Raw genomic sequence first — 12668 nt, forward strand, 5'->3', positions numbered from 1 at the left:
CCCCCCGCCGGATCGGATCGTCATGACATCGACCCCACGTTGAAACGGCAGATGTCTTAGCCGCTTCGGATGCAAGCCACTATCCGATCCGAGTCTGATGGATCCGAGGGCATCGAGAATCATACGATTTCGAAAACACCATTGATGACAATCTGAATACTTCTAGTGGTCCATACCAATGGACCTTGAAGAAAATACAGCCTAGCCCGGTCAACCACAACCAGCAACATCACCACAATGGACCCCTCATCCGTAGACCTCCCCCCGCTCAAGGACCTCACAATCGACAACATCACAGAAAACGTCCACGCCATCAATTCAAGATGCGACAACCCTCGCATGAAATTCCTTTTCGAGAAGCTTGTCTCCCACGTCCACGACTTTGCCCGCGAGACGCGCCTTACTACCTCCGAGTGGGAGGCAACCATCAAGTTCCTCACCCAGGTCGGCCAGATCTGCACCGACGTCCGGCAGGAGTTCATCCTTCTATCCGACATCATCGGGCTCTCTCTGCTGGTCGACTCGATTGACCACCCGAAACCCGAAGCGTCCACTGAAGGCACCGTCCTGGGGCCGTTTCACACGCACGAGGCCGAGGACTTGCAGAACGGGTCGGCCATCTCGCACGACCCAGACGGTGAGCCCATGCTCGTGGTATGCACGGTCAAGGATACAAAGGGAAATCCGATCCCCAACGTGAAGATTGATGTGTGGGAGACGGACTCGAAGGGTTTCTATGACGTTCAGTATCCGGACCACGATGGGCCGGATGGTCGGGCGGTGGTGCGTAGCGATGAGGACGGCGCGTTCTTCTTCAAGGCTATTGTGCCGGTGCCGTATCCTATTCCTAGCGATGGGCCTGTTGGGAAGCTGCTGAAGAAGCTGCATCGACATCCATATCGGCCGAGTCATTTCCATTTTCTCTTTGAGAAGCCGGGATACGATCGTCTCATCACGTAGGTCCTCTTCAGCTAAGCTTTCTGGCATTTTCTGATAATTCACAGAGCACTGTATCTCCGAGGAGATCCGTACGAGAGGTCTGACGCCGTTTTTGGAGTCAAGGAGTCGCTCATTGTAGAGCTGAAGAATGTGTCGGACGTGGAAGGGCTAGCGGAGAAGCATGGCGTGGATCCTTCTACCAAGCTAATGAAGTACGACTTTGTACTCGTCACAGACAAGGAAGCGAGCGATCTTCGGGATCAGAAGGCGATGGAAGCGATGGAGAAGCAGGGGGCTACTGGGATGGTAATCATTAATGGGGTGTTGGTTCCTGATGTTGATTAATGAAAATTCAATTCATGCTGTTCATCCGCTATGGTCGACTTTCTAGTACAAGCTTCTGTCTTGCAACATCTGAAATCGGTTCTCAATTCTCTGTGCCAGATTTTTTGGGTTATCTCTAGCAAACTATACCCTGTTAATATGTTGACGAAAATCGCTAGCAATGGCAGCTTACTTCAGATAACACCATTCGCTGGCATATCCATCGACGTGGTATAACTTGGCGCATCGCTAAGCAGGTAAACATGCGCACCACCCAGCTCCTGGATCTCCGGACCCTCGAGACGGTTTCCAAACAGCCACGCCCATGATGCGATACCGGGAAGAGCATTACCAAACCTGTTCAAACGTCTCTAGCCTTGGATAGGTTATTATTGAGCACCTCCGCCTTTGGTATAAAGGCAATTACTCGCGTATTCCCGAACAAGAATTTGCCAGTTGTTGAAACTCCAAGACGGCTCTCTGGTATGCTCCCTTATCTCAGCATCTTCGATTCGGTCAGAGTCATATTTTGTAGTCTACTAGTTGTCAAGGTAAAGCACAAGCAAGTCTCGCAAATGTAGATGCCAATAGAGCTGCAGAGACCTTGAGCATCTTTAACGTTGTCAATGGAGACTACCAAGGAGCCGCCTGAGCGGTACAATATTAAATAAAAGCAACTCATGAGCCTCTTATTTTCAACCCGCCTGACAGGCGGTCTGCGCAGCAAGACCAGCATGTGCTGTACAGCTTGGCGACTCGCCTCGGATCCCCTTGACGAAGTGATCGAGCTGTAACTTGAACGGAACAGCGTTGCTAACCTCCACTTTGTCACGGATCATCTCCTGGTGCCATGTCTTCTTAACACCGCGATAAGACCAAATTGCCATTTATGGCACACTTAACGCCCATCTGTGCCAAAAATCTGGTAGAAGTCCTGTCCAGTCTTGGGAATAAGAGGGTTCTCGCCCGTTCCAGCTTCAAAGTTATACGGCGGGGGGAGGTTATCGGAAACGATGAAGCTTCCGACGACGCCGGATTGAAATCGGAACGTTAGAGCTGCACCCTCATCTGCCTCGAAGCCACGATTGGAGATTGTCTTCTCCGCGTGCACGCGAATAATCGGGCCAAAAATCTGGTGGAGCAAATCCACCTCATGAATCAAGTTGATCAAAACAACGCCTCCCCTACTTCCGCCGTCCATATATTCTTCTTCTGTGTAGCCGCCAGACGGATAGGGCTGAAGAAACAGAAACACAGACAGCCACAATCGAGTTCAGAAAGATACCCTTCATATGCCTTTGCCTTGTCCCGTCTTGTCTCTAGGTGAGTTCTGGTTAATGCACCGTCGCATCAGAGCGTCGATTGGACATCGCAGGGATAGACTCTTTTGATATCCGTATGATTCAGTCATTAACGTAGAAGGTTTGGCTTTTGACCAACGCCACACGGCGTACGCAGAGGTTCTATGTCCGGTGTGCAGAAATCCAGAGCGGGTACGAGCAGCGTCGACTGGGGGCTATTTTTATATGCTTAATTCTACCCGAGCAGGGGGTCGGCCAAATACGACATGCGAATCCGACGTGCGATGTGGCAACCCTGCCCCAGGCTCTGGTGGCCTCATGTGGGCTAACACAGCTCGCCTACTGACCGCGGAGTCAGGTTCGCTGTCATGATCCCAGTCAGTCTCGGGCGGCTGCCAAAAGGCCGTCAAGGGGTAATTTGGGGTTTAAATGCATTCTTAATGGACGTGGCTGCTGTCTCCTGACTTGTACTCCAAGCGCTCTGTGCCTCTTTGACAATCATTTCACTGTTTCCAAATGGCGTCTCCAAGTTCCTCGAGCAAGGTTGATGGCAACCTGTCACGCCACTGTAAGTTTACATCTTTGTTGTTGTTGGCTGTTTGAGTTTATGCATTGTGACAATGCAGTGGATACACCACCATAGGGCTACGGAGAGATCTTCGGTCGATCTCTGCAGGGGCATCGCTAACCAGATCCATAGCTACACCAACCTCCGACGATGAAGCAACTCTCAACCTAGAGACAAAGGCTTCGCGGACTTCAACCGACTCAAAGCAACGCAATGGACGAGAAGAAGATTTGGAGATGGGCACGAGCCAACAGGCTGCCTGTCAGTCAGATTCTCCTTCGGACAACGACAACCAGGAGAAAGAAAGCAGGCAATCCGACAGCCGAGACGACTCATCACCAAATGATCCCGACATTGTGTGGTGGGACAGCGATACAGACCCCGAGAACCCATACCACTGGCCAAAATGGAGAAAGTTGACCAACTGCGGTCTCATCAGTTTGCTCACCCTCATCGAGCCTCTTGCGTCGTCAATCTTCGCGCCCGGTATCCCAGAGCTAATGAGAGACTTTGAGAGCACCAACTCCGAGTTAGGAGCCTTCGTCATGTCGGTATACGTGCTGGGCTTCGCCTTTGGTCCAATGATTCTGGCTCCGTTGTCTGAGATGTGGGGACGTGTGCCTGTGTACCACGTCTGCAATGTCTTCTTCCTGGCCTTCACTATTGCCTGTGCCGTCGCACCCTCTCTGGATACCCTCATTGTCTTTCGCTTTCTAGCTGGAACGTTTGGAGCTGCGCCCATGACCAACGGAGGCGGCAGTATCGCCGACATGTTCCCAGCTGAAGAGAGAGCAGGAGTCATGGCAGTCTTCTCTGTTGGTCCTCTGATCGGCCCCATTATTGGTCCTGTCATTGGCGGCTTCTTGACAGAAGCGAAAGGTTGGAGATGGGACTTTTGGGTGATCGCCATGGTCAGCGGTGCCATCATGATCGGAATGTTTGTCACGATGAAGGAGAGTTATGCCCCTGTCATCTTGGAACGAAAAACGATTCGACTTCGCAAGGAAACCGGCAACGATCGTCTACGCTCAAAGTTGGACACCGGACTCACCAAGAACGAACTTCTCAAGCGATGCATCGTGAGACCCGCCAAGCTACTGGTCTTTTCCCCCATCTGCACCATCTTTGCTGTGTACCTGGCAATTATTTACGGATACCTCTATCTTCTCTTTACCTCGGTGCCTTATGTATTTGAGGAAGCGTATGGCTTCTCTACGAAGACGGTTGGCCTGGTTTATCTTGGTCTTGGTATCGGTAGCTTCGTGGGTATGGGTTGGTTCGCGTTTGATAGTAACAAGGAAGTCAAGAAGCAAATGGCTGTCGACAACTTTAAGCCCGAGTCTCGACTGAAGCTGCTTCCAGCAGCCGCCATCATCTTCCCCATCGGCTTTTTTATCTACGGCTGGACTGCGGACTTCAAAACTCACTGGATGGCTCCCATTATTGGACTGGCCATTATCGGCATTGGTAAGTTCCCTCTTCCTAATGTTAGAGCCGCAGCTAACCGATTAGGCAACCTCGTCTGCTTCATGGCCATCTGCGTCTATCTTGTCGACGCATACGAAATGTACGCCGCCTCAGCACTTGCCGCCAACACCATCATGAGATCGGTTGCTGGTGCAACGCTACCCCTGTGCGGAATGAAGATGTACAACGCCCTGGGGCTTGGCTGGGGAAACAGCATGCTTGGGTTCATTGCTATCGCGCTTATTCCTATTCCATTCCTTATCCTGAGATACGGCGAGATGCTGAGGAAGAAGTACGAGATCAGCAACCTCTAATCATCTCCTTGCATTCTTCTTTTTCAATGACGCATCCGTCATACACATGATCAAATAACACAGGAAGAGACACACAGCAGCATCAAAACCCAATGCTGATCTCCTTGCATCTTGTAGAATTACTCCCCTCCCGGAAAAGATTGGGCTTTTAGAAGGCGTTAGACATATTTCTTTCAAGAATTAATAGGTATATAGATTGTTTCTATTCATTCATCTATGGGTCCATCTCATCCACATCAATCTCTTCCATCAGAGCCTTTTTAGGCCAAGCAATCCACTCATGGTATCTTTCATCCAATGCACACTCGACAGAAGCCATGACATTAGAGCTCCATTCTCGGTTCATCCAATGGGGATGCTCAAATGGTCTTGTTAGTGCCGCATAATGAGCTAGGATGATTAGCGCAACGTGGTGGTTGTTGCTGATAAGCTCGATGAACACCTGGGTCAAGGACATGGGCCATAGCCAGATGCGGCGGGCACGGGCTGACATGGTATCGGTGGTGCAGGCCGTGTGAGTTGTCCTTAATGATTCAATGGCTAGCAGACAGGAAGATTGAACATTGATGACGCTGAATGTCGGGCTCAGTTCCCTGGCAAGGCCGTATAGCTTCTCCATGCGGTTCTGAAAGGCACCAGTACGCTTGACTGGCAATGGTGTGTTCTGTTCGAGAAGCGGTGCCAGTGGCCCGTCACGACTCCATGTCTCTATTGGCTTAAACTCGCAAATGCTCTTGATTCCTTGGAGTAGGATGAATGACTGCGCAATATCCCTCGGAGCTGGCAGTCCGCAGCCCTGACGGTCGGCAATGGAGCACATGCTGAGAATAAAGACGAATGTGGCGAGGAAGAAGTAGGGCTCAAAATTATCCTCGTTGATGTCTTGGAGCTTGGTCGCAAAATTCTGCACTGCAAGGCTCTGGTAATGTGACGAGATTAATGTGTATTCCCTGCGTTGATCTGGATGACTTTGAGCATAGTGCATTGCCGACAGCCCAAGCAGACCATTCATGAGAAAGTCCTAATATTATTTGTTAGTATGGCTGACGCTGCATACCAGGAAGTGCATCATACATGAGAGAAAGCTATCTCGGGCACGACCTTCCTCCAGACATCCTCGGTAGCTGGCTCCTGCGTGAGGATTGTACAAACAACAGTGTCATAATGATGGAGTAATCGCAAGCTTTGCATCCATGTTGGGGAAGGGTGGCATGATTCATTTTCGGAAGAGGTCCCGGGGGACGCAGTCGACAGGCCGGGTTGGGTTGAAAGCACAGAGGGGGAGTCAAGCGATGTAGGCGACCTTGCCTGGTCTCTTGGAGACGTTGCGGTCGCAGAACTCTGCTGGGGGCCTTGGGTTAAGCTGCAAACAACGTCGAACCGGACGCAGTTGCGACAAGGGCGCTGTTCATCACACTAGCCTCTCTCAGCGAGATTCAGCGACTGGCGGTGGGGAGATTCACCTTGACATGCCGTGCCTTGCATCGGAGGCAACCCGTCCGGGACTTTTTGTGGCCGAGCCGCTTGGATGGTGGTCGCATTCTCCAAGCGATGTGAGAGACGTCGTCTCCCTTGAACGGTGAGGGCAAGAATGGCGCGAGATCCTCTTGGCTTCGTATGGCGACTGTCAGCTTTAGGCTCGGAAATCGCTTTCGCATTCCGCAGGTTAATACGACCGGGTTCGGGGGGGACGAATCTTAAGTAGGCCTCTTTACCCTGACCAGGGTCCTTGGCGCGAGGTCCACCCCGTCACTCGTCGTATGAGTCCACGTTTTGTTACCGAGATTCCCTCAGATGGTTTTTCAAGATCAGATTGCCTGGAGTGAACAGTCGTTTAGAGTTGCCCATAGTTTTCACTGGTAATTCTTCTCGACAGAGGATCGGAAGCAGGATGACGAGCGAATGTCCCGGTACTTCCGGGGGACAGGTCAGGGTTGTTGGATGGGTATAGACATGTATTATTGGTCAAACACTAATAGTAAGCTTCCCCTCTAGGCTCAAATCTTCATGCGTCTGTTAGTACAGTTCCTCAATTACCCAGTTCTACTAAGGGGCCGTGCCGTGGCGGGAACAAAACTCCCTCCATCGCCGGGTCGCTGCTTGACCCCGAAAGCCCGAGACCGAAACCGGGATTGCCAGGGCCTCGTGTTGGCCTATTCCACGTCAGCTTCACAGGGCTGGGAACACGGATGACAGTTCTAACAGACGGCTTCAAAAGAGTCACGTCGCATTGTCGCAAGCTCATGGCGCAACTTCAACTATTTTACCCTGCTGCAGCCCCCATTCAGTAGTACCCGTATACGCGTACTCGCACACTCCAGGCTGTTGCAGCAATCCGATGTGGTCTTGTGAGACCCCCAACCGACTCTCTTCACCCTACATGACAACACATGCTTCTGGACTCGAATTTCCTGGTCTCTCCCTCGGTGCAGGCTCCGTATCAAGGTCGTCCCAGTAAATATAGTCCATGAAACCCGAACGGCAGGCCTCGAATGCTTCACCCATGATCCTCAAGCATTGCTGGTCCTGCTCCGCCAAAGCCAGAAGTACGAGTGTGATTCGCTTATCCGCTGGTCCAGGCCTCTCGTACGCGTCGATGTACGATCGATTACTTGCTTTGCTGAGACGATCCTCGATCTGGGCAAACACCCGCAAAAAGACGACGATCGAAGACAGATAATTGAAGCTAAGGAGTGGCCTCATCCCGGCAACATCGCTCAGAATGTCGGCTCTGGCGAATTCCAGGAGATCACGGCCAGTGACTTGGGACGCCGTCTTGCGCGCTGCTCCAGTAGCCATGTCCAGGCTACCAGGCGCCATACTTCGGTACCCTTGTGTCGCGATTGAGTCAATGAGGGATTGCGGGATCGCTGTTTCAGACTTCTTGATATTGGCCAATTTGTCGGCCATTTCCAGGATCGCACTCTCATCCACTCCAGCTGCCTTGGCTCGGAGAAAGAGGGGTGAATCTTTGAGTTGAGACTTTTTCAAAGAAGCAAGTCGACGAAGAAACATGACACTGCCAAAGTGAAGTTCCTCGTCAGGGATCGCGTCTGGATTCCAATCCGCCTTTCGACAGAGCAGCAAGGTAGGCTTTTGTTGGAAGAACCTATTCATACTTGGACTGAGATGCTTATGCATATCATTGGTAAGACCCTGCTCTTTCGTGGTTTGCCGCTTAGCTCTCGAAAGCCCAGAGCCCTTTTCGCCGACCTTTTTGAGAAGCGCTTGACTGACATCTGAGGCTGGGGCCCGCCCACTCACAAAGAAGGACTCTGACATCAAGTCGTGTAGTGTCTGGAACAACCCGACAGGGCGTGTCAAGTAACCTTTCTGGACGAGCATGTTGTGCAAGTGAATCAACAACATCGGCTCAGGGATCTTGTCCCAAAGCGATACGCCCATGATGTATGCAAGTTCAAGACCTTCCATGAGGCCAACACCACAAAGGAACGGCGAGTACTCCCAAAGCCCGTTGGGGTTGGTCAGAGAAGCGTGATGGTGGTATTGTCGTCAACCCAGACATGTACTTGCTCTCTCCAGGCCAGTTGACGAAATCCTCCATCTCCATCTGGAGGAGTAGAAAGATGTTCTTGAGTTCCGGGTGATCGCCATCCTTTGTGAGAGCGGATTTCACCATGCCCACCGATGCGCAATAGCCTCTGGCAAACCTCTTGTTCTCGCGGTCTAGAAAGAGGTCTACATCCCGTCTGGGTCGAAATCCAGGAGCTGGTGCTTCCAAGACGTGGCCTCGCAAGGTACTGAGTTGCCAGCCTCGAGAGACTGTCATAGCATCAACGATGCAGTGCAGTTGAAACACATGATGGGGTTGAATCATCTTTCGCGGGTCCGCTCCAGGCTTTTTCATGGCCATAGAGGTGATTTCTCCGGCGAACTCATTCAATCCGTACAATCTGCGGTGAACTGCCCAAGGGCCAGTGGCAGACCAGTCGACCCTCTCATAGACATGTTTTTCGCCCTTCATCGTGTTTCTCTGCACCACAATCGCCGAGTACACGTTGACAAGGTCGTATAGCCACTTGAGGGTGTAAGACCGACGCCAATCAAGTCGCTGCTGCTTTGTCGCTTTTTGCAGGTTGAAGTTCGGATCCCAGTTCGCAATCTTCGCCTGCATCGCTTTGGTGGGCTTTCCGCTTCGGTTGAGCTGAAAGTCGGCCACAAAGTCCACAAGATCCTGGTAGGCGTAGATGAGAAACTGCTCCTTGACGTCGACAGCAGTCTCTTCGGGCTTGTTGTGTAGTCTGCCATGGGGGTCAATCGCGTACTTTGCGATGGTAAATTTGCCTTGAGCCTTGTCCGGGTCGCCGCGCGTGATCGTTTTCATGATCGTTTCGTACGAATCGTGACCGGGGAAGTCGACAAAAATGGCCGAACTTGTCTGTTTGGCCATCGAGACGGCCATGTTGGCGACGGCTCCAGCCACGGCGCCGTTGAGACCTTGGTATGCAACCTCCTTCCAGAGAGCTTGGTTGTACGCCCTAAGGTCAATCCATTCATTCACGGCTGTGTACACAGCCATCAGGTAGTCCGTCATGATCCCGTCGGCGTCCTTGATGATTCTAACGCTTTCCATGGGAATTTCATCTTTATCAGTGTCCCCAGCGGTAGGTGTCTTCTTGGTCTTCTTCTGTTTCTTCGATTTCTTGCCCTTTTTGCCTTTCTTGGCCTTTCCAGGCTTTCTTGAAATCTTCCGTGGAGCCGACGAAGTTTGAGCCTCTTCTTCTTCTTCGCTCGAGCCTTCGTCCTCGGCCTCAACGGTCAAGTTTCTGAACATATTCTCAAAAATGACTTGTTCCACATCCTGGCCCTCCTCGGAGACCTGTTGGCTCGGGCTCTGTTTCCATGAGTCGCCTCCGAGAATGGCAAACGCTTGCCGGAGCGTGTCAATAAAGTGTTTGTGACTCGCGTTGCTGCGCTTTAGATCCTCATCCTCATTTGATCCAACGAGCTGATGAAAAGCGCTGTTGATTGTGGTTCTCGCTGCAATGATTGACTCAAACAGTCGATAAATGGCACCGGGGACTGGTCCGCCATGTTGTGCGATAAGCTTCGTCATGACGATGAGGCCGGCCACGGTTGTTTGGCCTGTCGTATTGGGCTGGGCGACAGTTTCATCTTTGGATGACTTGATAATCCGATTCGAGACATTAATCAACCAGTAGAGAAGATACTTAGTATCTTTCTTGTACTCGAGATAGATATTGCGTCGTGCCATTTTGATTGAACAACAGGATTGAGCCGTGTTGCAAGGATCCAGGTTGCCAGGGTGTTTTGAGAGGTGGAGGATGGACGATGGGCATCACGTGCTGTCACGTGCGTCCCTCCAAACTCAACTCCAGGGTACCTCTATCCTATCAGGCTCTGAAGTTGACAACTTGCAAGATTCCTAGGAGAGCGAATTTTGAGTTGGTAGTTCCCATGCTTTCTTTGGAGAAGGTTGTTGAGTGGTTGTAGATGAAAGGTCACTGAAGGCCTCCTTATGTAGTAGACCCCAGGAGCAAACGGATGCTTTGTTCTTTTGCTGCCAAACACGTACCTGTTCACGTCTCATGGCGTTCGCCATCAATATTGTTCTGCATTGACAAACGTATTTCTATTACTATTATTAGTGCCCTTTGTTGAATACAAAGTGTCATTATTGTCAACGAGAAGAGGAAAACAGGTGATTGAAAGACTGGCGTGTGTTGTTTGCCCACTTCTACACAACTTGTGAGTCATTGTTATCTTGGATACCATCAATTACTAGCCTTGATCGTCATTGATACATACTAGTGTACCTCTAACACTTATTCCGCTGCGGTGATGGTTGTGAACTTCTCTCCGGTACTCGCTTCCTCCGATCGCCATAGTGAAGTGACAGTCTTCCACTGAGTGTAAAACCTCAATCCATCCTTGCCATAAAAGTTGGCAAGACCAGTTCCGGCAACACTTCGCTTGTTTCCAGTGAAGGAAAACATAGGGAGCGGCACAGGAATCGGCACGTTGATTCCAACCTGGCCAGCATCAATCTCCTGTTGGAACAAGGAGGCCTTTGCACCAGAGTTGGTGAAGATGACAGCTCCGTTGCCCCAGGCGTTGGAATTGATCAAGGAAATGCCGTCTTGGAGACTTGCCTCTTCCATGCACAGCAGGACAGGGCCAAAGATCTCTTCCTTATAGCACTCCATATCCGGACGAACGCCAGCAATAATAGTTGGTCCGACCTGAATTGAGTGGGTTAGTGTGCTGCTGTCATACTCGTCTATCATCAAGACTTACCCAGTTGCCGTTGGGGAAGCCCTCAGGCTTATATCCACGTCCATCTAAGACGATTCTTGCCCCTTCCTTTTCTGCACTTGTGATGAGAGCCTCGCATCGCTCTCGGCTTTGGGGAGTGATCACAGGGCCAAAGTCAGACTTAGGGTCAAATCCACTTCCGGCGACGTAGGTCTTGGCTTTGTTGACAAGATCTGGCAACCATTCCTTGGCATCTCCAAGCATGACCAACACGCTCAAGGCCATGCATCGCTGCCCAGCAGCTCCAAAAGCAGCTCCTGCGATGGCGTCGAGAGCATGATCCTTGTTGGCGTCAGGGCTTAGAAGAGCATGGTTTTTAGCGCCCAAGTTGGCTTGCACACGCTTGCCGTTGGCGTTTCCCCTCTGATAGATGTATTCACCGGCCTTGTTGGAGCCGACAAAGGAGATGGCCTGGATCTCAGGCTCATCAAGAAGGAAATTGACTGCATCCTTGGCACCGTGGATGACATTGACCACACCAGGCGGGAAGCCGGCTTCTCTGCAAAGCTCTGCAATCATCATGGCAGCCCCTGGGTCACGCTCAGAGGGCTTAACGATGATGCAGTTTCCAGTGACGGTGGCAATCGGCAAACTCCACAAAGGAATCATGGCAGGAAAGTTGAATGGGCAGATGGCTGCCACAACTCCCAATGGCTGACGGTAAGAGCGAGTCTCCATGTCCTTTGCCACCTCCAGCACTTCGCCTGTCAGCTGCGTGGTGATCCCACAGGCTGTTTCGCACACCTGAAGACCGCGCAGAACATCGCCTTTCGCATCAGCAAACGTCTTTCCTTGCTCCGTCACAATGCTGGTGGCAAGGTCATCCATGTGCTTCCGGACCAAGTGGGTGAGTCGAAACATGATCTGTTGTCTCTTGATAATGCTGGTCTTCTTCCAGCCAGGAAATGCGGCCTTCGCAGACCGGACCGCCTCCTTCAACTCATCGTTGGTGCTCTCAGGGACTCGAGTCAGGAGTTCGTTTGTTGCAGGATCGTGCACGTCGATCCATTGCGTCGCGTTGGAGGCCACGAGCTGATTATCAATGAAGTTTTGTGTTGGTGGTAAGCTGGCGAGCTTCTCGTGATTGCCAGGATACGCAAAGGACTTGAAAATAGAGTTGGACTGAGCCATAGTTTTAGCAGAAAATGTAATACGTTGTAGGATGAAGGTTGTCAAGAACAGAGTTCAATCAAGAGCCGCGCTGTACGGAGTAGCGGAAACCTTCCTGATGTGACAAAGAGGCGGTGGACTCCGAGCGGTGGGCTCCGACTGTCTCACTACCCCGCATCCTTGCTCAAAGCGACTGTCCGTGTGACAAGTGTATGGAGCGGGGCCGATATCCGGCCGCCGGCGAGCGACTTGGGGATGAGATTATCGGAGGAAGATAGTGGACAGTGGGTTCAACGCGTCAAGATAAGAGCCCCTATGTTCTGTTTAGGCAGGAAGATTTCAGGATAT

At 51.4% G+C, this 12668-nt stretch overlaps 5 protein-coding genes across 5 annotated transcripts; 2 read left to right on the plus strand and 3 right to left on the minus strand.

The window, feature by feature from the left end:
- Positions 1-237: 237 nt before the first annotated feature.
- Positions 238-1284, plus strand: NCS54_01291200 (Hypothetical protein; the record flags this gene model as incomplete). The annotated part of the gene is made up of 2 exons (XM_053158134.1): positions 238-956; positions 1005-1284. The coding sequence occupies 2 exons, from the start codon at positions 238-240 to the stop codon at positions 1282-1284; spliced, it is 999 nt and encodes a 332-aa protein (XP_053014109.1).
- Positions 1285-3080: 1796 nt separating this feature from the next.
- NCS54_01291300 (MFS domain-containing protein) lies at positions 3081-4913 on the plus strand (the record flags this gene model as incomplete). Its single annotated transcript, XM_053158135.1, has 3 exons — positions 3081-3132; positions 3265-4599; positions 4645-4913. The coding sequence occupies 3 exons, from the start codon at positions 3081-3083 to the stop codon at positions 4911-4913; spliced, it is 1656 nt and encodes a 551-aa protein (XP_053014110.1).
- A 214-nt stretch (positions 4914-5127) lies between these two features.
- NCS54_01291400 (Zn(2)-C6 fungal-type domain-containing protein) lies at positions 5128-6571 on the minus strand (the record flags this gene model as incomplete). The annotated part of the gene is made up of 3 exons (XM_053158136.1): positions 5128-5934; positions 5988-6329; positions 6377-6571. The coding sequence occupies 3 exons, from the start codon at positions 6569-6571 to the stop codon at positions 5128-5130; spliced, it is 1344 nt and encodes a 447-aa protein (XP_053014111.1).
- A 718-nt stretch (positions 6572-7289) lies between these two features.
- On the minus strand, positions 7290-10149 carry NCS54_01291500 (Hypothetical protein; the record flags this gene model as incomplete). Its single annotated transcript, XM_053158137.1, has 2 exons — positions 7290-8022; positions 8444-10149. 2 exons carry the CDS (start codon positions 10147-10149, stop codon positions 7290-7292), a joined length of 2439 nt encoding a protein of 812 aa, XP_053014112.1.
- A 571-nt stretch (positions 10150-10720) lies between these two features.
- Positions 10721-12356, minus strand: NCS54_01291600 (Methylmalonate-semialdehyde dehydrogenase; the record flags this gene model as incomplete). The annotated part of the gene is made up of 2 exons (XM_053158138.1): positions 11193-12356; positions 10721-11137 (listed from the first exon to the last, which is right to left on the minus strand). Exons 1-2 carry the CDS (start codon positions 12339-12341, stop codon positions 10721-10723), a joined length of 1566 nt encoding a protein of 521 aa, XP_053014113.1. The 5' UTR covers positions 12342-12356.
- Positions 12357-12668: the final 312 nt, after the last annotated feature.

The sequence above is a fragment of the Fusarium falciforme genome, chromosome 10, assembly GCF_026873545.1.
Source record: "Fusarium falciforme chromosome 10, complete sequence".
Taxonomy (NCBI): domain Eukaryota; kingdom Fungi; phylum Ascomycota; class Sordariomycetes; order Hypocreales; family Nectriaceae; genus Fusarium; species Fusarium falciforme.